The sequence below is a fragment of the Chelonoidis abingdonii genome, chromosome 8 (assembly GCF_003597395.2).
Source record: "Chelonoidis abingdonii isolate Lonesome George chromosome 8, CheloAbing_2.0, whole genome shotgun sequence".
Classification (NCBI taxonomy): Eukaryota; Metazoa; Chordata; order Testudines; family Testudinidae; genus Chelonoidis; species Chelonoidis abingdonii.
Genome location: NC_133776.1, coordinates 99,337,184 through 99,363,363, shown reverse-complemented (window position 1 = coordinate 99,363,363; position 26,180 = coordinate 99,337,184). Strand labels below are relative to the sequence as shown.

The window sequence follows — 26,180 nt, the reverse complement described above, 5'->3', positions numbered from 1 at the left end:
TCTTGTTGACAGCAGTGGGAGTTGCCCAAGGAGAATTACGAATGTCTCTGTCGACCCAATCCAGTCCCATTGAAGATAATGGGAGTTTTTCCACTGACTCCCAAGGTGGTTGGCTCAGGCCCTATGTGAATGAAGCACTGTGTACAACATGTAAGAGACCAGACCTCTCCCAATTACCTCCTCCATTAAGACCTGCATCTTATGCGTCTATGATAAGCCATTTACTTGCTCCTGCAAATGAGGTTTAGGAGCATCCCAGGAGACAGACAAGGCAAAAATATTAATCAGAACAACATACCAAAGTTTATTGATTACTTCAAACAGAAGTTTCCGTAATGAAAAAGGGCAAGTTGCATTCATAAAAGGTAACATTCACATTCAATATCTGTTATATAAAGCAACACATTTATAAAATTGCATTTTACGTGGGGAAGGGGGAAAGGTAAGTTTGCAGTCCCATTTTTTTAAAAGAAGCTGAAAAATGTTTCTTCTCATCAACTGTGTGTAATTTACACCTTTTTATATGATACATTATTTAAAAAAATTCCATGGCTGAGAAGTTGGATGAGTGGCGCAACCGTGATATTAATTATATCTTCCACTGGTAGGTAGGTATGCAAATTTGCATTTCAATTTGTACGTAATTCCTGACAATTTATACTATCCTCATACAAAGATTAGTTTTGAAAAATAGATTGAGTTTATGAAACTTTTCACTAGTACTTTGAGCGAGTCTAGCTACTTTTCTTAACTTTCTGGGTCACTAATCAGTGTGATTAATATGCAGGGAATTGTTAGAAACACTAACCAGTTTCCTTCAAGATTTTCCACCTGTAAGCTCCTACAGACCTTTTAGCTCATTACTGAAATGTGGCGTAACAATACAACTTGTATTTTATATGAACAAAATCACAGTATTATTGTGTTACTGTCAAATTATCGCCATTCTGAGCTATCTAATATCTGGTAGGATCCCAGCTGCAGGACTTCCCTAATTGCAGAATTCATTCTTCTGTTTCTCTTATACCGTAGGTCCTCAGGAAGCAATAGATTTGGAGTTTGCTAGTTTTGAATCCGGAGGGTCATACTTTTAGCTAGTGTACATCAGACTAGCTCTGCTGAACTCTGTGGAGCTGCACCAATACACTAGCTAAGGCCCTTGGCCAAGAAAGTCTGCATTTCCAACACTCTACAGCTGGTCTGCTAGATGTTATGTGTTAATTCCAGCCCACCCTTGTGGATCTTCGCATCAGTTTTGGTTTCAGATGTAGGTCTACAGTGAATGGTTCACTCTACACCAATATTAATTATTTGGAGATGGAAAGAGAAAAATTTGGTTCCAATCAAGCTTACTCTTAAAATGCTGAATAGTTATTCCTCCCTTCCCCCTCCATTCCCCCATCGGTACTCCTGAGAATATACCACAATCCTGCTCTCACTGAAGCCAAAAGCAAAAATTCAGCTGGCATCAGCCGCAACGGAATTGGACCCCAACAACGTAGAATGCTACACAAAACAAACCAGGAAGGAGGCGGTCCGCATCAGCCTTGGAATGGTCTCAGATCATTGGAAGTCTGCCTTTCAGTGCCCATGTTTTGAAGATTATATAAACATACAAGCAAACAGAACTGTGCGTTGAAACAGAAAGATCAGAATTGGCGTACAGATCATATTGTCAGTGTATTGGTGGGATGTGCCCCTCATGCTTGAATGTGTAGGCACAACGTTAGCCATCAACACTGGTGATCAGACAAGACCTAAGGCTCCATTCTAGTCCCATGGGATGAGCCAAAGGAAAAAGGGCCTTGCTTATAGGGAATATGAAGGGGAATGGAATCCCACCTGTGCTCAGCAAGGCGTGGCTGCGCCGTGGCCACTACTGCTAGGTAAGGTGCAGTGCAGTGAATGGGGCTGACCACTCTCCTGTCCATGCTGGGTCTTAGGAGCTGTGGGGTGTGCAATCCACTAGTCCTGCTCACATTTCCCCCTGCTCCATGTTGAGTAGCATAAAGCAGTCACGACATGCAGGGGTGACAGACGCCTCTTGCATGCAGTTTCTGCTCCTTTACCTCGCTTTCTATGAATGGCAGGCTTGGTGTGACTGCTTATATATAGACAAGGATTTGCCTGTCCTTATTTGCGGGGCAGGAGAGCCTGATCCAGCTTTTCCTCAGGAAATGTCCCAACAACTTCAGAGGCAGCAGGAGAGAGGCCAAAGACCGAACAATCTGTCAGTGTTTTTTAAAACCAAGTCTATTAGCAGGCATAAAATCAGGTGCACAGCTTTCTGAGAATAGTAGTGCCAACTCCTTTACAGTTTTAGAGTTTCCAAACTTTTTGAAGGGAGAGAATGGAAAATTATGTTTTGCAAAATTCTTTTCTGTTGTTCATCAAAATTTCATGGAGATGGGAATTTTCTGTCCAGCCCTAACTTCTAGTCTATTTGTGCATGAGCAAAGCAAAGCCTAAAGGTAAAATTTTCAAAAGTGTCCAAGTGACTTAGGAGCCTAAGTCTCATTGACCTGCAATAAGACTTGGGAGGCTAAGAAAATGGAAGACTTACTTACTCTGAAAATTTTTACCCCAAGTATTTTTTTGTTTGCTTTATCTAGCACAGGGAAACCTGGGCCATACAGGATGAAGGGGAAAATCAACCTGGTGGAAAAATATTATTAAAAAAAATAAAATGCCAATTGCACTTAATCCATGCTCACTCAGAATTTTTTGTAATCGAAGTAGTATTGTTTTCCTGCATAATAAAAAACAAATAGAAGTTGGTTGTCAAGCATTTTACCTTTACGCTACGCACACGTGGCATTATTAAATCAACATCTTAACTTGCAATATCTTGATATATGCAGATTTAAAAAAAAAAATCTGCTGATTTTAGAACCAAGGAAAATGATACTCCTAGAGCCAGATGTATTTATTCACTTATTTTTAAAACTGACTTCCCTTTTTGTTGATGGAGATAATGAAGATTGCAGATTTATCTGGTATTATTTGCAAGCACAATCAATGTCAATGAGTCACTTAAGGGCCTGACTGTGACTGCCATTCAGGTCTTTAAGGTCTCCAAACAACTGCTATTACATTCACAGGAGTGTGAGCATAACCACAGAGACCCAGTTAAGCTTGGGCTGAAAACCTGGCACAACACAACTTTTATTTAAGATTCTTTCCTGACTAAGGAGCTTTTCATGAGTAATAAAAGAATTCTGTGTATTTTCAATCCATAAGGGGAAAGGGTTTGTCATTGTGTCTTCCGCCTGTTCCAGAATCAAATTTGGTAATGTGGAAAAGAAGTCTTGCCCCATGAAAACTCTTCCAATATTCTGATCGGCTCCTCAGAAATGTTCAGGCTGACACACTTCTGCATTTTAATAAACAGAACATTTAATAGTCTAACCCTGCTGTTTGCAATGGAAAGGAGATGCCACTGGACATTTCACACCATCAGCAGCTCAGTCCTTCAATATTTTCAAGTATTTCTGCTGTGTGGATTTGAAAGCTGAACTTTTCTAACAATCAGATCCTGGCTTCAGCCGCTGGTGCACAACCCTCATTAGCAGCAATGGCAGCTGTGCAAGATGACAGACTGTGGTTCTAATTTAGGGTCCAACCCAACTTCCATGATGGGAGCCTTTCCGATGTCTTCCAAGAGAGTTGGTCAAGACCATGATTAAGCAGAAAGACTGTGCTACTTCTTTGGTCAGGCAAAAGAATAAGACTTTAGTGGCCATTCATTGCTGTTGGATGAATCTGTAATGGAGGTGCCTCCTTCTATTCAATGGGCATAAGGAGCATCCATGTGTCTCTAAAGTTTCTATTGTTCCATTTTTATGGAATTCTAGATGTTCTTTTCTCCACTCCCGATTCCATGTCCCAGACTTTTCCATTTTCAGACTTTGAAAAAATGAGGGCCAGTACCTCCGCTGCTTAGTCAGCAGGGCTGCTTACAATACGTGCATCATCTTAAAGAGAACTGTGAGTTCAAACACGTCTTGTCCTGCAGCACGACAAGGTGCAGTGTTTAAAGTTGTTGCATTTGAGGTATCCTGAGATGGCATCTTTGTGTCAAGTTAGTAACAGCATCTTCAAGCTTCATTTCAGAGGTGTAACCATTCTCCATAGATTTGTAGGACAATAGCATAGGCAAATTAAAGGGTACAGTCTGTAAAATTAGAAGGAAAAAGATCATTTACTTTAATCTTTACATTCCAAAAATCATAGCTGTGTTATTCTAGGCAGCCAAGTATTAGAATTTGCTAGGAGGGTAACAGGAATGGTGATAAAAAGACAGTGATAAAAATGCCAAACTGCATTCACAGTGAAGGGGAGAGAGCTGTGCGACAAATGAATTTGCAGAGTTTTCAAAATGCTACATTAGGTCAAGGATTAATTTCTGACTTGCTCTCCTCTGTGATTCTCATATTAATTCAGTCCAACTGCAACCTGGCACCACACTGCTTTGTGAAGGGAACTGATCACATCTGATCTGATGTTAAGGCAGGAATTAAATATTTACCACGAGAAACTCCTGTAATCTAGGAAGGATGGGATCTTTCCCAACTAATAGCACTCAGTGACTAGGGGGAAATTCCCCTCTTTTTTAAAGTTGTTTTTTTTTCTTGCTGCTTAATTTTTTCCATCATTCAATGCACATACGTGCACAGAATGCTTAGCTCCAGTTGCACAGGAGGTGAAAGAGGATGATATCCATCAAGAGGTGTAGAATAAGGCATGGAAAACTCACTGGCTAGTATGTATGTGACCTGGAAAGCAGAACATTTTGGAAGCAATATGCTTCCCAGATGGAAAAATTACTGCAGCATTTAACTACTGAAGAAGTGGGTGATTGCTCTCTGGAAAGATCCTCAGTCAGATCTGAGTGATCAGATGGCTGAAGCTGGCCACAGGCATAAATATTTGACATGCACGTAACACCTTGCTTCCATAAGACTTCCACCAAAGTAAGCAAAGGGAAAGTGGCACACAATTTAACAACCACAGTCTTGTGGGATTGGAAACTGGGCTTCCAAGTAGCCTACATCCTGCTAACAGGATTCTTAGAGCAACCAACAATACAAAACGTGAGGCTCAGATGATCAAGCCATCCTTTCGCTGCTGGGTGTCTGCAACACGCTGGTGCTCTAATGGGACAGGGGTTACTGCAATATCAGGGTTGCCATCACTGCTTTGGTGCTCCTGCGCTGCCCCCAGGTGACTGAGGAGCGCAAACTTTCTGCAGAGGCTGTGTGCCTCACAGAGTCCACACAAAGGTGGGCAAATTATTTGGAACAAGAAAGTGATGCACTCAAATATTAAATGTTTTTCATGGATTGCTGCAAATGTGGAAACAGCCTGTTTTCACTAAGAATTTCCCTCAGAATTTTTGGAGTGGAAATAGGGGCATTTTTCTGTGCCCCAAAACCGTGGTGACATTTAAAAATCTAGCCATGTCTATGGAACCTTGTGCAAAACAAAAATCTGGGTGCAGAGAACTGCCCCAAATGGTGACACATTTCTGCAAAATTCAGCCACTGTGACTTTGTTCTCTGAATTGCAGTGGTGAATGGAGCACTCAGGGGTGCAATGGGATTCCAACTGACTGACAAGGAGCTCAGCAGACCTCCAGGCCTATCACATCTGAAAACTCCACCCCAGACTACCCTATAGCCCTGTCAGAGGAAGCAGGCCATTTGCAGGTCTAATTATTTAATCTGGTACACTGACCAGGCTGCGTGGTCTATCAAAAGAGGAAAAAACTGAAGACAGCAACTGAGCCAAATGAATCAGACTGCTTGAAAATAACATCATGCAGCATCACCTAAAGTATAGGAGGGTAGAACAATCACTGAGTTACATGGAACTGATATTTTTATTCTAAGCGATACTTAGGGCTCTGTTAATAAGGGCACTGGATAATGGGCAGCACCCTCTGTTTTTAGCCCACTGGTAGACTTACACGTAAGCAATCTTTCATTCATGATTAGACCCCCGCCTTGTTTCACTACAGAATAGTTACACTAAGGAGCAGCAGGGTTAATACTTGGGAATATGGACATCCAGACTAACACAAATATTTACTAACAAAGACCAGGGAAAGTGGGCTTTCTAACCTGGGATTTACTTGCCTCAATAGCTCCCTTACTTGCAAATTTATATACAAATACCTTAGGAGGAACAATAAGACATTTTGTAGCAAGGTTGCAGCTTTTTCTTCTAAACATGAATGAAATTTGGCACTTTTATCTATTTCTACAGCTAGAAGCATAGAGAGTGATTCTAAACATGATCATTTAAAAAGCCAAACATGTACTCTAGTAATTATATGTCTGTATACACACACACAGACACAAGTGTGCTGTACATATAATCAACTACATTACATGTTTAGATTCAGTTCTGTTCACATACATTAACATTTCTTTCTCTAATTCTGACAGAAAAGCGTGCACTTACAAAAAAAACCAAACCCATAACCTTTGAATTGATCCAGATGCAATAATGGAATAATTTTAATCATTGGGATTTGGATATTTCTTTACAAATACATGAGTATTAAAGTTTTATGATCACTGTTAACGTAATTTAATGACAGTATGTTCAGTCTCAGTTGTTTCAATATTACTCAAATAAACTTGCTTATGCCAACTAGACTGTACATTTTCATTTACATACAGTGGGATCTTGGAACTCTACAGAATCTGCACACATTTACTGAAGTTCTGAAAAATTTGTATGGATAGCTCCGAAGATTAAAATGTATGCCAAGCATTGCACCTTTATGTTTTGCAAAGACAGGTGCCCCACACCACCAATTGAGAAGATGATAAGAACTATATTTTAATTGATTTTTGGAACATTTGGTTAATCTGTGCCTTTAAAACCATCCCAATTCTTTTGGACAGGGTACCTGTTACTATACATTAGACTCGTCTGAGAATGTTCTTAAAAGAAGAGGTCTGACAGAACGTCTGGACGACAGTGAATCAGATTCCTTCCTATTGCTCAGTTTTTTCTGTAATAGTGAGGCAAAAATACTTAAAGCACATGAGACATGTTCATCTACCCAGTGGTGCAACAAATAAAAAAAGACTTATTGAATCATTCTGTAATAAAATTTTAACTTAAATAATCAAAAAGACTAACCAAGACATGAGTTATAAATGCCAAGATTAGGAAATATTGGCCAAATTTTTCAAGTATGAGTGCCAACGAGTAAGGCACCTTTGGTGGATATGAGTGGTGTGCGTCACAACTCTGAAGATCACCCCCGCTCATTTAGATGCTCAATGTCGGGCATCGAAGTTTGGAAGTTTCTAGGAGAGGGAAAGAATCCATCACCCTCTATAGTAGTATTTTTGGACACTGAGACATATGTAGCAAACACAGAAAGGTGAAAATGAAACCAACTAGGAACATGCATAAAATGCTCTGGTATCTTACCATCCCCATAGAGAGCAGCTGCAACTGAGAACTGCACTCAGCATAACTGGTACAAAATCTTTGTTTATTTTGTCAAAACTTTATAGCTTTTACGAGTAGCAAAATACATTCTTTACTGTAATGTGAGTAAATATTGTTTTGTTAGCCAAAGGAATGTGAAGTTACTCCTAGCCTACGGAATTGGCCAAGTGCGAGATGGACTGTTTGCACACACATCAAGTAACCAGGAGAACAATCAAAGTAGATTATTGTTTCCATGTTTCAAAGAAAGCTTTAGCTTATGGACTCAAACAGGCTCTACAGGGGGAAAAGAGGGTATGGAAAGACAGGGCAAGATCCACAGCTGGTGTTATTTCTCACAACTCCATGGATTTCCATGGAGCCGCACCGGTTTACACTAGCTGGCAATCTGGTCCAAAATGCAGATTGTAAATCCCCTGAGGGTGTAACCTGTCTTACGTCTGTCTGTCTGTCTGTAAAGCACCATGCACATCTATGGGTCGTATTAAATAATGAAGATGCATGCAACAAGCACTGCTGAGCTGATGTGCAGCAAGTTGCTGTGAAGCTTTAAATAATGGGATAGCAACACGAAAGGGAAAGGGGTAGAGAAAATACATTTAAATGAAAAGGTACCTTTAAAAAACCGTTTATTGCACAAGCAGATCTAAAAACCACAGGTTATCAGCGGTTAAGCATTTGGAGAAGGAAAAAACAGCAGCACAAGCAAACTTGTACTGATTAAGAAAAGAAATCACCTTATTCATTCCAAGAAAAACTGTGATTGCTGGAAGTTTGAGAGAGCATGAAGATAGTGGATGTTCCTGAGGAAGGAAGGCGTTTCGTTACCTAGTTCACAACAGCACAAAAGGTGGAAAATGGCAGCAGAGAGAGAGAAATGCAGAAACCAAAAGAAAATATGAATGCATTTTGCAGTTCAAAACACTTGCACATAGAAACATTGACAAATACAGGCCGAGCGAATAGCAGTGCACTGAAGAGAAACATTACAAAATGGGACCGCTCCAGGTGAAATCCCAGCCTCACTGAAGTCAAGGGCAAATATCACGTGGATTTTGATGGGGTCAGGATTTCACCTGCCATTTTTGAAAGACGAGACAGCAGTCACTGCTCTTGCTAGTCATACGCACTGGCTTTTGAAATCTTAGCCAGCACGTTGGAATAAGTGACCTAGTCTGGAATTTTCCATTGAAATCAGTGGAGGCTGCGGCTCCTTGACACCTTTGAAAATCAGGCCACTTACTTAGGCGTCTAATTATGGACACAGGTGTCTAACTTTAGACATCCATGTCCGAAACTCTTGACTATGATTTTAGTAGTGCTACTTGAAACATAACATCTTGACAACCTCATCTTGTGTTTTTTATGTATATACACATCAGGGTGGCCAAACTTACTAGCCTTGCAAGCCACATAATGACAATTTTTGGCAATTCGAGAGCCGGAGCACAGCTGCCGGGGCTCGAGGCTTCAGCCCTGCTCCTGCTGAAGGAGGGAACCACCAAACTACTATGTTGGATGGTAGGTGTCTTGCTTGTCTGTGTGAGCACAAGGGATGAAATCCTGGCCCCAACGGGTACATCTACACTACACACTTTAAGCCTGGGCCCTGACTCAGATTTGGGACCAAGCCCCCCTGCGATCTACACCCAAAGCAGTCTGACGCGAGTCAGCGAGCAGGCAGAACCCAGGTCCTATGACTCGGCTAGGGAGCTGGGTCAGAGTCCAAGTCCCGGTGTGATCTGGGTCCAATCCCTGTCATTTTGCAGCGTGGATGCAAGTCAGGCTGCAGACCCAAGTCAGAAGGGCTGCCTAGTGCCGTATGGATGTGTTAGCACAGCTGTGAGACCAGGGTCCAGCAACTGTAAACCCATGTTACAATGCAGTGTGGGTGTTAAAGGACAGGCTTGGATACACCTAGTTCACAAGTCCAGGTCCCGCAGTCCCAGGCTTAGAGTGCAGTGTAGACACACCCAAAAGAAGTCAACAACAGAACTCCCAATGACTTCAGAGGGGTCAGGATTTCACCCCTGGTGAGGAAGTTCTAGCCAAATCAACTAGAGGCCCGGCCACAGATTGGTCAAGGACGCACCTTTTACGCACAGACCAGCTGGGCATTGTCAATGACTAACTTTTGGGACGCAATGGGAAGCTGGAAGAACCTCCCCTCCCCCCACAAACTTTACCCCACCAGTGTGGCCCCAGAAGGAAATTTTGGCACCAGACGGCTGATCTACCAGATGCTGTCGCCTAAATTCCGGCAAGATCCAAATCCTGCTCCTACTGAAGTCAACGGGGTGAGGTTTTAGACCTGAGTGACTTTTCTATCACTACACTCATTATACCACATTTCTCCCACCTTGAGGAAACTTCCTCACCACCACGGCTGAGAGCAAACTACTCTCTTCTTTTGAAACTGGCTAGTCTAACTTCCTAGACGCCATTAGGCTATATTTTTAGTGTCTTAAACAAAAAACGAAAAAGAAAAGAAAAATTCTAACATGGCGACTCAAGGTCTTAAGAACTGGACGTCACCTCCCACCCACCAAGCTGGTTAGCCCTCCCTATAAATCAAAGAGAACACAGGATGAGGACAGATTTTTAAAGAAGAGTCAGATACTGGGTTTCTCTTTTTCGTTCTGACCCATCAGTGTTCTTAGAACCAATGTAATCAAGAATTCGAAGGAAAACAAACATAGCCTTTTACGCTGGAAGTGGTAGGCTGTTGAAACCTGTCTGATAAACATAACAAAGATTCCAAACGTTTTCATTGCTTATAAAATTGAACAGTAATAACTGGTTTCACAGATTTTGTTATTTCATAGGCACATGTATTGCACTATCAATATTGTGCTAAGGGAATCTAGCAAGTGTTTTAAGGAAAGATCTTTAAGTCTTCAGTATTATTATATGTAGTTAAATACCCATTTTTGGTCAAAATACAGAGGCCAAAGAAAAAAATTACTCGGAAAGAAGTGCACAGAGCTTACAGTAAAGTCATACTGGATACCAGAGCACCATGAGAAAAATCTCTTCTTTCTAAACTTCAGTATTTGAAACTAATTTTACAATTTCACTGAACACAAATTCCAATGAAACTTAGCGTCATTTAAAACATAAATGGTTACATTAAAATTCTTTTACATTTTGGGTCACACTTTGCCTAGAAACTAGGTTATCAAAATGGTACAAAACGACAGCTTAGTAACCTGATGCTCAGAGATGTGCAAACAGTACGTTGAACCTAAATTGCTAATATACCCCATCTGAAAAGAAATACACTGGTTATGGGAGGAACACAGAATGACAGGCTACAGTACCTGAGCATTAGCAGGTGCCAGTAAAGGAGGAGGAAGTGGTGGAGGTGGAGAAGGATGGGGCTAAGAGCTCTGATGTGACGTTGCACAGATGTTTTTAACAACTGGAGAAGCACATAGCAGGGAACATGAACTTTTCATTTTCTTAACATAGAATCATAAGACTGGAATGGACCTCAAGAGGTCATCTAGTCCAGTCCCCAGCATGCATGGGCAGGACTAAGTATTATCTAGACCATTCCTAATGATGGAGATTCTACAACCTCCTTCAGCACTGGAATAAATTGCCTAACTACCCTGACAGTTAGGAAATTTTTCCTAATGTCCAACCTAAAATCTCCCTTGCTGCAATTTAAGCCCATTGCTTCTTGTCCTACCCTCAGAGGTTAAGAAGAACAATTCTTCTCCCTCCTCCTTGTAATAACCTTTTATGTACTTGAAAATGATTCTCTCTCTCAGTCTTCTCTTTTCCAGACTAAACACACCCAGTTTTTTCAATCTTCTCTCATAGCTCATGTTTTCTAGACCTTTGATCATTTTTGTTGCTCTTCTCTGGACTTTCTCCAATTTGTCCACATCTTTCCTGAAATGTGGTGCCCAGAACTGGACACAATACTCCAGCTGAGGCCTAATCAGTGCGAAGTAGAATGGAAGAATTACTTCTTGTGTCTTGCTTACAACACTCCTGCTCATACAGCCCAGAAAGATGTTCGCTTTTTTTGCAACAGTCTTACACTGTTGACTCGTATTTAGCTTATGACCCCCAGATCCCTTTCCACAGTACTCCTTCCTAGGCAGTGATTTCGCGTTTTGTGTGTGTGTATGCAACTGATTGTTCCTTCCTGCACCATCTTCCAGGCACTTTCTAACCACAGCTGTGCTGGCTTTCAGTGTTGGGGAAATAGGCCATGGTAAACTGGTGCTTGTCACCAACATTCAAAGACAGTTACCACCATTAAAGCTTGCAGCAAGTAATTTCTATTTTAAAAACAAACAGCTCCTCCCACCACTCCTCCCCTTCTTTTAGCAGAGTGAGACTGGCCTTCAGGAAACACTGCATCATGCATGGGAAAACCCACTGTCTTTTTTGACAGGTAGTGATAAAGAAAGAGGACAGCCTGGTGGTTAGGGCTCTAGGCTGGGACTCTAGAAAACTGGGTTCTAATCCCCAGTGCACCACAAACTTCCTATGTGATCTCACGACAAGTCAATTAGCCACTGTGTCTCAGTTCCCCAGCTGTAAAACAGGACCTAGGGATTACAGTGGACGAGAAGCTGGATATGAGTCAGCAGTGAGCCCTTGTTGCCAAGAAGGCCAACAGCATAGTGGGCTGTATTAGTAGGAGCAATGCCAGCAGATTGAGGGAAGTGATTATTCCCCTTTATTTGGTATCGGTGAGGCCACATCTGGAGTAGTGCATCCAGTTTTGGGCCCCCCACTACAAAAGGGATGTGGACAAATTGGAGAGAGTCCAGTGGAGGCAACAAAAATGATCAGGGGGCTGGGGCACATGACTTATGGGAGAGGCTGAGGGAACTGGGGTTTGCAGTAGAGAAGAATGAGAGGGGATTTGATAGCAGCCTTCAACTACCTGAAGATTTCCAAAGAGGATGGAGCTCGGCTGTTCTCAGTGGTGGCAGATGACAGAACAAGGAGCAATGGTCTCAAGTTGCAATGGGGAAGGTCTAGATTGGATATTAGGAAACACTATTTCACTAGGAGGTGGTGAAGCACTGGAATGGGTTACCTAGGGAGGTGGTGGGATCTCCATCCTTAGAGGTTTTTAAGTTCGGGCTTGACGAAGCCCTGGCTGGGATGATTTAGTTGGGAACTGGTCCTGCTTTGAGCAGGGAATTGGACTAGATGACCTCCTGAGGTCTTTTCCAACCCTAATATTCTATGATTCTTTGGACTGCTTCCTTACCTCATAGAATGATAAAGGCATAAGTGATTGTGAGGTTTCCCAATACTATGGTAACAGGGACAGTGGGGCAAGGCTATTTTTGACTGTACACCTCTACCCCGATATAAAGCTGTCCTCGGGAGCCACAAAATCTTACCGCGTTTTATTGAATTTGCTTTGATCCATCAGAGTGCGCAGCCATGCCTCCACCCCGCCAGAGCACTGCTTTACGCGTTATATCCAAATTCGTGTTATATCGGGTTGCGTTATTTCGAGGTAGAGGTGTATTTGAACTAGCTGTCAAGTCCCTTGCAAATTCACTGTGAAAATTTAGCAACTCAGGTACAAAATCTACTTTTCCACCCTTATGATAAGAATGAGGAAGATGATGAAAAAAACTAAAGATGTCTTACCCATCAAAAAATCATTAATCCCCCAAAAACAAAATCCCTAAGAACTCCCCTTAGATGATTGATTAGGTCAAATTTGCAAGTTTTGACAGTCAACTAAGACTTGTAATGGGGTTGGAGCAGTGAAACTGAGCAGAATGAAGTCCAATGTGATTCGCAAGATATACTTTCTAGAACCAGAAGCAGTTACACGATATACAGACGTCAAACGCTGACTGAAAAGGCACTGCTGATGTGTCTGCTTCCGCGGATTGGGGCAGTACCTCTGGTTAACACTTTGTGACCCTTTTTGGCACATGAAGGAATGACACGATGAGAGGCAGGCAGTCTCTCCCTAGGTGCAAATGGTGCACTGCTACCCCAAAGTCTGTCAGGAGTTTAGAAGAATGGAAGCACCTCTCCAAAGAAGGGAAGTGTTGTGGTATATTCTCTCATTCCTTACCTGATAGTTTTTCCTTTTCGCATTTTTAAAAACTACTAGAAGAATCTCTGGGAAAAGGCTGATAAAGATAAGGAGAACTATGGCCAGCCAGGTTGATACGGACGTCACCATATGAGCAAATACAAAATACATTCGTTGCTGCTTCAAGAAAGGCCTGAAAGAGAAGGAACACAAACAAACTCAGACAATACAATCGGCCAGTGCAGTTTTCCAGCGAGGTGAGATTCAAATTATGACTAGCACTTTCATGAGACAAATTTTCATATGGAGGAGGAAGGGGGATGTTTGCATGTGTAAAGAGGCCAGCGCTTGTGCCTGCAAAGATACTCGTTCCTGCCGCTTTTATTTTACTCTCTCATCTGGCTGCTCCGCAATCTACTGAAACTGCTTTAAAAGCAAGTAGCAGCTCCCTCTTAGCAAACGCTCAGAGCCTCTTTTCCAATGTCATCCTCCAAGCCAGATGCTGTTTGTCACAGTCACTCCCCACTCCTCTGCTCCACCCTTGAATTCTCTCCTGCTTCTTCTTCTCTTACTTCTACATCAGCAACTCCTCCTCTGCTCAGCATCAGCTTTTGCCCCAACTTGATGTAGTGTCAATCCCCATTATCCCAAATCTCCCTAGTTCTATAGTCTCTCACCTCTGACAGTCCCATACCTCCTGCTGGCCACCCTGTGCGGACCCACATTCAAAAGGACACAGCTTCCCCCTCCTCTCTCAATCATAGGCAGGCGCATCACTGTCCCTGGAATGTGATGTTTTAGGGCTTGTCTACACAAACACTGAGTCCCTGGCAAGCTGGGGTTTGAATCTGCTCTGCACTCGCTTCCCACACTCCAACTGCCTGTGTAGACTCTGCTGATGCACATTAACAGTTCATTAGTGCCCTTTGATCTAGTCCTCTTTGTAAGAGAAGCAGATAAAAGCTCATTATTGCGCTTGCATAGGACAGGCTGGTATGGGGCAGATTCACAGCCCAGCTTGCCATGAACTAAATCTTTGCATACATGAGCCCTTATTCAAACTTCTTCCTCTGCTCCATTCAGACAGGCCACCTAACCATATCTGTTTTCCCCCTAAAACCACAACTCTAGGTGCAGTCCTTCCCTCTTCACCCTGCAGCTGAAGCCCTTGTCCAGGCATTTAGTATCACACCTTCCTCTGACTCCTGCAATGCTGGCATCCATGATCTCCCCACCTTTCAGCCTGCTCCCCATCAAACCAGCCAAAATGCTGCTGCTGGGTCATTACTCTGACCACATCACTCCCACCTTCAAATCCCTTCATCGCCTTCCCTTCATCTTCAGCTACCAGTTCCAAGGCCCTTCTCAGCTACTACGCTACTGTCTGCACCTCAGCTCTCATGATTTTTACTACTCTGGCCCCCTTCCGCCTTAGATGTCCCTTTTGTAGCCACCTGCTTCTCAGTTACATACTTGTATCCGGGCTTTCCTTGCAACACTCTGCCAAGTCTCTGTTAGTTATATATGTTACATTCAGATTGTGCTGGTGTCAGAAGGTATTTTCTGCAGCTGGCCAGAAACTCTGGGATTATGTAAAAAGAGTTAATCCTGAATCTATTCCAACTGCTTGTTGGAAAACACCCCCCAGGCAGGGATTACTGCCCTCTAAACACACAGCGTTTCATCTTCCATTGCAATCGTCACATGCATTTTCAAAACATGTTTGCTTCAACTTCTCTTTGACGACATTTTCAATTACCTAACTAAATGGCAGCGCGTGTGTAATAATTAGACTCTTTGGAGAGTCATCTCTTCTCATTTTTCCTGCCTGTTTTTCTCTTCCATCCCTAGTCCCTTATTTTCTGTCTCATTTTTGACTGGAGGGAAAGAATTTTCAAAAGTGCCAAAGTCTCATTTTCAAAAGTAGGCACATGGGAGCCTAAGTCCATTGGCTTTCAATTCAACGTAGGCTCTAACGAGCTGATACCATTTTGAAAAGGAAATTTTTGAAAAATTGACCCTGATCTCCAGGAGACCAGATCAGCTTTCACTGCTTTTAAGGCTTCCCCGTATGTTATCTCTTCACTATTTCTCTGTCATTAACATTTGTTATGATCTTAATCCCTAAATACAAAGAGCAAGCAGTTTTGAGGCCATCTCTTAGGGCCTGGCTACATTGGAACGCTCCCGCAGCAGTGCTTTGAAGTGCGAGTGTGGTCGTGGGCAAGGGCTGGGAGACAGCTCTCCCAGCGCCTCCTGGTAATCCACCTCCACGAGGGGATTAGCTCTGAATGCTGGGAGCCAGCTCCCAGCACCCAGAGCCTGTTTACACTAGCGCTTTAAAGTGCTCAGACTTGCTGAGCTCAGGGGAGTTTTTCACCCCCCTGAGCCAGCAAGTTAGAGCGCTAAAATGTAAGCATAGACAAGCCCCAAGAAGCAAAGACAAAACATTGTCGTCTGAAATGAGGCTTTACCTTGTCTAGTCTGCACAGTAAAATGCACAGACCATTAATATTAAGGAAGCTATTATTGAGAAAAAGTTATCCCAAACACATCATTTTACTTTGAACTTGGACTCAAGTAGAGCTTTTCGAGATGTTTTTTAGTGGTGGAAGTCCAGAGACTCAAAGCCCTCAAAGGGTTAACTGTATCTTTCCACCTCCCTTGATGACAGAAGGGAACTGACAGATACATGGCAAGGAAGCCTCAGACACAAATGAGGACAAGAATTCTAAAGCATTGGTTGTTTAGCTAAGTATTTAGCTACGCATTTAGCTATGCAAAGTAAACACTCCAGTGGAAAATTCATGAACTGCAGTGTAATGAGATAGCTGGTAAGATTACAGACAAACATCTGCTTAAGGTCTTAGAGTCCAGAGCAAACGAAGCCTGTGGCCCTGAATAAAGCTCGTTTAGTTACTTGAGCTTGTTTATTAGCAGACTGGGACTGAAAAATAGACCCAGCACCTACTGGCTTGTGGGCAAAGCTTATAGCTCTGGGTGCTGTCCCTGCCAAATAAAGGAATACAATGGCCTAGTGCTGTTTATTGCAGGGGGAATCAATCTGCAGCATATTTAATAGAACGTTGCCTAACAAGTTTAGTTTACTATGGTTCACCTGCTTTTGTTAGACACGTTGGGTAAAATCCTGGCCCCACCACAGTCCATGGGAGACAGGCCTGTCTCTTCCTGGCTTCATTCCACCTTTCCCCCCCTTTACGAAGTATCAATTCCTGCATTGTTTTCATTGCCTGCATTCTCTGTTCTCTTTCCCACTCCACTAACATCTCTCCCACAGTGTGTGCTTCACCTACATTTTCTCTCTCTCTCTCCCCCTCCAGGTCACCCATCCACCTACCCAGAGTTTGAAATATTTACGAGGACAAATTAAGACGATGGCCTTAATATCCAAGAATACCCCCAGGTAAGAAACCAAACCCCCTTTTTCACCAAAGCTGTTGGATTCACACCAAGGTGTTTGTGTGCAAGCTCCATCTTTTGTAGATGCCAGCTAACAGGTGTCTGATCAATCTGAATCCCCCAAACTCTTCCGGCCACTGGAAAGGGAAGGCCCCCATTCCCTCATCTCCTGTACCCCACTACACATGACCCACAGCTTCCTGGTTGCTGCTCAAGTAACAGTGGTCTCCACTAACTTACTCTTCTCCAGGCTTTCCTCAGTCAGAAATCCAAGTACCGGCCTCCACAGCTGCTCTTAGCTTTCCCTAAGGAGTAGGGAAATTAACCGGGGTCTCTTAAGCGACCCTGTTTCCCACAGGGAACTCACAGTAGCTGACTGACAAGATTCAGTGTCAACTTCCACTTGGTTACAGCATGGGAAAGCCATGAGCAGCAGTAGCATTAGAATGGTTTGTTTGAAGACTGAGGAAAACAGCTCTGCATCATATCTCATGTGAAAGGTTATCTTTACAGCCGTAGGGGCTAGAAACTCCATTTTTGTTTTTAAAAGGCAAGCTTTGCTTCTGTACAGGTTGATAGGAAGCTGTTTCAGGCAAGTACGATCACCACAAGCGAGTGAATTTTACAAGCTCTGCTAATATACAGTGAAAGAGTTCCTTGACTTATCTCAAAGGATAACGAATCACTAATCCCACCACCACAAAACAAAACAAAAAACATCCCCAGCAGTTAGATATTACTGCAGTTGCCATGAAACAAAGAATAAGACAGTTTCACATTTGGAAACCATCATCTAGAGATGTTCATTAGGAGAAGTACCAACTTCAATCTCAGTATGCTTCTTGGTGATTTTCTTCCATGCAGTTTACACTATTTGCTGTACATTAATCAGCATCTAATACTAAAACTATTTACAGATTTTAGGGATCTACCATTTTAGATTAACAACATAACCCACAATCCCTGGATTCCTGTAGTCCCACCCCACCCATGAATTCGTCCGTCTCTTTCACACAATGCAAGCATTGCACATTCACCTAAAGACAAAACAAAAACATCATTGAAAGAAGAAAGGTACTTGCCAAATGATTCCTCCCCAAAAGAACGAGAAAAAGACATAAAAGGCTAAGGAGCCCCAAATCACGAAGTGGTTCATCCAGGTCCAGAATCGAGTATCTAATGCTAGCTATAGAGGTGAAAACAACCAATGGAATAGTCATTAGTAACAATGTGTATCTCCAGAGCCATTTATATCACAAATTTCCTTCACATGCAGTAGAGGTTTTCCTTCCATTCATGTAGATGTCTAAATTCACTAGTCATTTGTCTCTTAGCAAAGGTTCAACAATGAAAATACTTGATTTTCACATTGGCACAACACCAACGAAAGACCTTCCCTGATGAGCTTTAAGTCATCACTGAAAGGCTTCACTGAAAAAGCCTGACACCACTCAATACTCCATCTGGGAAATGACTGTGTTATGAGTATATTCTTCCCACACGCTTCACTTGCTATTCTGAATGCTGGGTCAGAAAACTCTTGTAAGGTCTTTGGTGAAGGGGCTGCATCTTATGTTCTTGTATTTGTAATGATGCCTGTGGGAAACAAACCAGGGACCGCTGGATCTAACAACGTGATGCTCTCCTGCTTGAGGTAATGGACCAGCAGGCAGTAGCAGACTCTATACATAATCTAACCACTACAAGGGAATAAAGGCTGACCCTTTGCCAAAGTAGGTTGTATATACACACAGCTCACTATACCCTGGATCCTTGGTAAGGCCTTTGGGCTCTAGTGCAATGCAAATTATTAAATTATTATGATTTGGCAAGTGTATTTTTATGACAGAGCTCCAACTCATTGAAAAGTACTGGAGCCAAGACCGGGTAAAGAAAAAATTTCAGTTCTCTCTCTCTCTCCTTTCCTGAGCTGAAAACCCAAGAGGTGAAGGTAAGGAAGAAAAGGCAATAGAACAAATTCACCAGTACTAGGGGAGAGAACACCACCCACACACGAAAAATCTAGATGAGACTATAAGTTGTGTGAGATACATTGTACAGTAAAGAAATGATGGACATTTTAAATACACATAAGGATCAAAGATCCAAAACCCTACAGGAAACAAATGTCACTGATACATTATAGCATAAAGTGTATAATTTTACACTACAGTACACACAATTTATTTCTGCTATAATCTTTCAATGGCATATTGAAAATAAAGGAAAAGTTCTAACCTTCAGAGTGACGGTGAACACTAATACAGTAAAAACAATAGTTCCAAACGTCCAGTTCCCAAAAACCTGAAAAACATGTTAATCGCCACATGTATCTCTCTGTCTTGTTGAAAAAACAACACAAACTACACAATTAGTAACTACAGTGTGTAAAATTCAATGGAGTGACTTATTTTACAGTCATCTATACAAAGATATGCACCAGCAAATGCTCTTGTAAAGCTTGCTGCCCATTACAATACTCCTATGCCATGCAGTACCATACAAACAATTAACTTGTTGTGACAGTAACAAAGTCTTCTACCGACAGCCATGTTTATCAAGAATGTAAGTCACTTGGAGCACCTGGATTTAGGTGAATTCCTCAGTTTGTGCTCTCTTATAACACGGAAAGCATCATAGTAGCTGCACTTTTTGTGTAACTTTGTTCCATTTGCTGAACATACTGGTTGATATTTTCAAACTAGAATAGTCCGAGTTTGCTTGTTTGCAGATACCAGTGACTACGCACAACAAAGAAAAGCAGATACTGCATATTTATCCAAATGATGGCAATGAATGGGACAGATGCTTACCATAGGCTGTCAAGATCTGGATGCATACATTAAAACAGAAAGTGAAATGCAAAAGTTTTAAAAAATGCAAAAAAATTAAAGTTAATAGGAGCAAAAAAGGATTCAATCAAACATACATGGATATTATGATTAATTGCTGGTAGCAGTCCTTATAGTCCTAAGTAGTTACAAAACAAGACATAGCCACATAGCTCGTTTTCAGAGTGTCACTCAGACTCAAATCATTTACTAGCATATTAGTGCAAAACAAATTCACTTGAATAGAACCAGAATGATTACAGAAAGTCACCCTTGAAGTACATAAGGGTGTTGTAATGACAGTACAGTGGGTTAACTGTGTTATAAAATGGAGCTTATAAAACTTTTCCAAAAATTCTATGCATATGTGTTTTATATCTACATGAAATCAACCCACATTTCAATAGCTTCTCTCCAAATATCAGTTTTTGAAAGAGCTCATTTGGCAAGGCTAAGTTTCACTACAAACTAGAAGGTTTGAAGTTGGCGGGCCTCATCCTCCTATCATTCTGCACACAGAACGCCCTGTAAAAGTTGTGTGTGAAGCCTATGGTAGGAGATGGTCTCATGGTTTTGACTGCAATCACATTTGTATATAGGGTCGTTCTACCTAGACAGCATAACCATTTCTAAAATTGTTTACATGGCAAGCTGGAAAAGGCTTCACATACAGAGAATTAAAAAAATCTTTCCTAATTTGGTTTACAGATCTCAAATTATTCCTGCTCTACTAAGGGAACTCGTGACTACATCATAAGACAAGACTCTAGACACATTTCACTGACTGATATGCACACACACATTATACAAAGTGTACAGAAACACACACTAATATACTCAACGGGTTTATTTTTATTGTTTTTTACCTTTCCATTATCTTCTAATGATGAATTTTGAAAAAGAAAGTAAACGCCAAAGAAAAACACAAGTCCTTCAAAGGCGCCCAGACAGGTCCAGTATAAAAAAGGCTTCCATTGTAACATGGCATTATCAGAAATTTTCCTGTCAAGAAACAGAGTAACAAGAAAAATCACTTTCACTTTTTCAGAGTCTTTCCACTGACTTCAATGGGGTTTGAATCAGGCCCTTCATTTTGGTGGCGAGATTTGTGCGACACAAAAGCAAGTCTCTCGCTATAGGGAGAAAGCACAAACGGCATGAGAAATCTATGACTGCTGTGGCTCAGCATATTAATGCATTCCCCTTTCAGTTCTGGAGAAGTAACTTCAAATCCTGAGTCAGTCCAAACTGAAGACAGCAGGTTGCACTATTATTCTATTGCTGTGTTACAAAACTGCTACACAACTTAGCACCTGTAAATTCCAGCAGCTCAGTTTTAAAAGAGGACAGTAATGAAGGAGTCATTGACATGACCAAATTAACTGCTATCCCCTCTCAATTTGTTTCTGCCTAACCTGTATTTTTCAAAAGGTAAATTTCTTCCAGTTCAGAAACATTAATCCTAGATATTGTGGAGCTAGCGCTTTTCCTTTGCTGAGGAAAATGCTCAGGCTGACAGTAACCTGCTGAACTGTATACAAAATGTACATGAATGTGGGGAGGGGGTGTGGTTGGATTTGTTGGGGCGGGGTTAATTTAGATACAAGATCTGGCACTTAAACAACAGTAGTTACAGGCTCTGGAACACTTTCACAGAAGCTCTGCTGATGGGGTTGGAGAAATGAGCTCCCTCCGGTGGAATATCTCAGTGTACCTTTTCTTTTGTTCCTTCTGCCCATTTCCAAAGGATCCCAGAACAATGCACATATATTAGAGGAATGGAGAGATATCAGGCACTGCAGGTTTTGATTACGGCCATCTATAAGTAACAGTGGCTGGGCAGAAAAAAGCAGGTTCTCCCAAAATCTCTAGGAAGTATATACCCCCCATTCAGGAGAATCTTTTATAGTCTTTTTATTTTATCATTATTATTGCTGGGATTTGGACAGGTAGCTAGAGCTGGGAGGGGGAAAAACATCTAAGTGAAAACAGCAACTCTCCCCACCTCCCTTCCCTTATAACTAACAATGTATTACTTCAATTTCCAGCAGGCAGGATTCTGCAAACAGCTGTAGCACTGAACTATAATTATAGTTTATAATACAGAGGAGCTTACTTAAGTCCAATTATGATGCGGCAAAGGCAATGCTGCAATAAGCTGAAGGAGGAAGACGTTCTGTAATGTGCGTTTTTGAGAGAAGGTCTAACACCTGGGGGTCCGGAAAATCATCAGAGCTTCTTTCCTGCATGTTTTATTTTGCCTTTGCATTTATGTCCCGCAGCACTTTTTCATTCACAGGACTTTTATAGTGGCTCAAAATTCAAGCTCTGCAGAGCAGCAACTTGGCATTGTCTACAACAGTTGCACTGCAGTCACTTTGTAGTCAGCCACACGTGCAAAGTCATGAGGATTTAAATTAGAGCCAGTCTTGTAAAATTCATTTGTTTTTCCTAGGCTCGCCTCCATTTGTATTCTCACCATTCTCTAGCCAGCCATGTGAATGCATTTGCTACACAGGATTCAGTAAGGGTCTAAAAACATGCCGTGGTCTTTTGCCAAATGGAAGGAGGGTAGCAGAGGACGTTTGAGTGCCCATTTCAAAAGCAGGCAAAGTCCACTGCATACGCTACCTTTTTGAGCTTTAAGGCAGATTACATTCTGACTCCACACCTGGTGAATAGACAGCTGGCTGCTCTCTGGTGCAAGGCTCTTGGCTCGAACAGGTCGGGGCTACCATGACAGATGCCAGCCATACAACTTAATGCACAACAGAAAGGCGCACCAGTACCACAGTGATAGACACAGTGTAAGAACCCAAACAGAAAAGAACGGAGCAACCCTGAATTTGTTTCACTGCTGGTGCTCTAAATGCTGATGGTAATCTCTACAATTTACTTGTGGGTATGGGCAACAGGAAACCTGGGATCAGGTGTGTGCTGCCGGTATGTTAATAAGAGAGTCAGAGAAAAAAGTGCCTCCTTTAGCCGGTGATAAAGGGATTGTGCCAGATGTGCATGTACGTGCCAGTGGCTGATGGGGTGGGAGAGAGGGAGAAAAGATTGGAGAATCTATGCATTTGGTCTCCCATGAAAAACCATACGCTCTCTGATAGCCTTTACTAAGGAACCCCTCCAGGAAAGAGAGACTTCTATTAATCAGCACTTTCCCTTAGCAATGTTTATACGTTGTTCCTGAAAGCTACTCTGGGACTACTGATAGCACAGCAGAGTTTTCAGCTTTTAGTACTTGAAGTGCTGATTAAAGCCTTGTTGGGGGAAGTCTAGGGAGACATGGAGAGGATGGGGAATAAATTTATCCCAACTAAGGCTCTAGCTCCCTGCATGCCAGACTCTCAGCAATATGCATTTCTTTGTAAGTGAGCGCATCTCTGCTCTCTTCATCAGGACATGCCTTCCGCCCTCCCATCACCTGCTCACGTGTCACTGGCTGACTCAGGAATAATTCCCATTTTGTACAAGACACAGCAATAGAGGGGCACACTCCCTGACTTTCCCTTTCCTGCAGAAAGCGAAATTGCAGTCATGGCATGGCACACCTTTGCACAGATACAGCAAGGAGCCGCTGCCTTGTTTGAATGGATTGGAGAATGCTACAGTGAATAAGGGCCCCTTCAAAATGACTACAGATAAGCCATAGGACCTCAAAGTAGCACGCTAGTTCCAAGACTCCACTCGAGCAACAGAAGGACCTGAGCCTTTTCGCTACTCTTCTGTTCACTCCTGCCACTTCACAGAGGTGGGACCGGAGTGTGTGGAAATCAACAGTAGCAAATGCTGCAAAATTAATCTTACTAACAAGCCTTAATCTCTGCTAGAAAGTTAATGGCAAGAGTACGGTGGGAACTTGCAAACTCTTTGTTACTTACATATACAATCTTGGATCTGAGGTCAGAGTTTCAATGTTAATATGCTGCTCCAGTAGACTGTAGGCCAGGATAGGCAGTGATGTGAAGCAGATGTTGTACATTGTAAGGTAAGCAGCATCGTACAGAGGCTTAAAAACAGCAGAAGGGGGTGAATAATATTTACAGAAAAGTCCCTGTTTACTTTAAAAATGTTCCCCTAAAAAGATAAAAAGCTTTCCTATTCTTACCCTCCACACACACAGGACAGTTCAGATTCTTGTCAAAGCAACAGACACATGACTAATTTAGCCCAATTCATGCTTGGAGGCAACTGAGTTAAAGGCAAGTTGTATTTGCCTTTACCACTGTTACAGTTTAATGACAAAAGTCCTGTTTCTGCCCAAACTGAAGTCAAAGGGCAAATTTCCAGCAAACTGGATCAAGCCCAATGATACTTTCAGATTCCAAATTTAAAATGAAGTTCCTTCTGTTAATCAAACACCCCCCCTGCAATCTCACGCTGCACCTTTAATATGGGAGATGGTAAGTCTAGTGTAAAAGCACCTCGAAAAGAAGTGATGTGGTTGTCATTCTGAGTATTACCAAGAAGCGGGGATCTCAAAAAGTCCAGTGGCTGAATTTGCATCAGCCACTTTCATTATGTTCTCCATCTTTTTGCTCAGGTTCATTGGGGGCCACCGGAAAGTTGAGCTTGCGAGCATACATGGGAGGCTTTGTCAGCGAGGCAAGCCCTTTTAGGTTGTAATTAAAGAGCAGTTGAGCCCATAGGATTAACAAGTTAAAGTGGCCTGTTTAAAATCTTGGCCTCATTGTTTTAGGAGTGCAGCATGGGAAGGTAGGAGGCAAAGTGATTTTAGAGCAGTCACTTCCTACCTTGTCAACAGCTGCTCTCTTGTTTGGATTCTAATTAATACAGTTGAGACCGCCTAGGCCACTTTAACAAACACACACGTTCTGTCCTCGGCACCTGCTCTCTGAAAGATTCCTTGTTAGACAGGGACTACACCAAGAAAAGCCTCTTTTTGGTTCAATGGAAGTCATTTTCCAATTGCCTGAATGGTTTTGCTCTTCCTTCTGATTGCTCCTGGGGCAACCCAGAGACAACAAACAAATGCACAAATGAGCACAGGAACCCAAAACTGTTGTTCCAAGACCTTTTTGTTTTAATGGCCACATCATCCCACCTGTCACAAAGTTCTACACAGCTGGGGCACTCATTTGTAGTAGGTCGAATATAGGCTCATTGTTTTATTTGGGACTAGATCCTCAACGGGTTCATTATTTTTTAGCTTATTGTTAAGGAATAAGCTCCTCTACCTAGTCCTGTGAGAGACATTTTTAGTACAAGGAAATGCAATAGTGTGGCTTTGTTCTTTTATAAAACAGAGGAGGTGAGGTCAACATGAGTTAATAGCAAGACTTTCTAAAAACATTCTCATGTTACTTTTGGAAAATGCCCCTCTGTGCATGGTTGGAAAAAAGGGAAAAAGAGTTTGGAACTTCCTTTTTTTTTTTTTTTAAGTTATACCTCAAATATTTAATGTTCCAAATCTGTTGCTTAGCAATTAGATTAGTCTCCATTAAGTGGCATCTTTGATAAAGTTAGTTGAAGAGCATGCAGGATAACGAAACCAAATCTCGACTATGGGACATCACTTTCTGACAGTTAAAGCGTGTTTTTATCACCTTGTTATTAGAACATACCTGTTGCGAGAATCCACAGAAGAACTGGTATAAAAACTGTGGTAAAATGAAGCAAAGGTTCTAGAAAAATTAGAGACAGATTTTAGTAGAGAAGCATCTTGTGTTCTTAAGGGCTGCTTGATTTTTCAATATAAATCTGAATTATGCTTCATATTTACTATATTATCACATAGAAAACGTTTAAGGCTAAAAATCTGGCTATGAAACATGAAGCTAATGCTAGTTGGATTGTAAACTCTTGGGACCATCTTTTTGTTGCTATGGAACGACAAACAATACAGCTGTAATATTTACAGTGGGCACTGGGACAAGCACTACAGCAGAAGATTAACACACATTGAACAACCCGTAATTGTAAGACGTATATAAGTACTGATATATACTTTTAAAGCTACCAAGAAAACTGACCTACAAAAAAGGATTACAAACCAAACTTTTGCGGACTTTGTCAATATTAAAGGGGAAAAATGCCTGAATAGTGTTCAATGACCTGAGCTTTGTTAGTTGAATGTAAACACATACCTTATAGAAGAAATACTGTACAAGGTGTGCTATTCTCACGTAGTATAAATGCCCATGTGCTAGTAGCAATTTTCTTAAATGCTTAAACTTTGGAACCGCGTAGTCACTGTTTCTTGCTGCCTGACGACCTTCTTTGCCTTTTATACCTGAATGACACATCAATATGGTGAGCGATTTCCAGGGTACTGGAATTTAGATTCAGACCAGCCACTAGATTTGCCAACACAGTTTAACTTTCCAAATGACAATAAATATATATAAAAGACTTGCTGATTTAATAACTTTTATCTGAAGGAAGCACTTGTCACC

At 41.8% G+C, this 26,180-nt stretch overlaps 1 protein-coding gene across 6 annotated transcripts in view; it reads right to left on the bottom strand.

The window, feature by feature from the left end:
- Positions 1-280: 280 nt before the first annotated feature.
- Positions 281-26,180, bottom strand: part of ATP11C (ATPase phospholipid transporting 11C (ATP11C blood group)) — a 118,205-nt gene continuing 92,305 nt past the window's right edge. For 3 of the 6 annotated variants that reach the window (XM_032773213.2, XM_075068869.1, XM_075068868.1), the window contains 8 exons: positions 25,872-26,017; positions 25,350-25,409; positions 23,646-23,773; positions 20,625-20,760; positions 19,166-19,231; positions 18,010-18,113; positions 13,547-13,700; positions 281-4,174 (listed from right to left, as the gene is read on the bottom strand). In XM_032773213.2, the coding sequence (XP_032629104.1) occupies positions 4,034-4,174; positions 13,547-13,700; positions 18,010-18,113; positions 19,166-19,231; positions 20,625-20,760; positions 23,646-23,773; positions 25,350-25,409; positions 25,872-26,017 (935 nt within the window). In that variant the 3' untranslated portion in view covers positions 281-4,033. Of the gene's footprint in view, positions 4,175-6,919; positions 7,025-8,210; positions 8,302-13,546; positions 13,701-18,009; positions 18,114-19,165; positions 19,232-20,624; positions 20,761-23,645; positions 23,774-25,349; positions 25,410-25,871; positions 26,018-26,180 lie in introns of all 6 variants that reach the window. The other 3 variants (XM_075068870.1, XM_075068867.1, XM_075068866.1) reach the window with 3 other exon arrangements.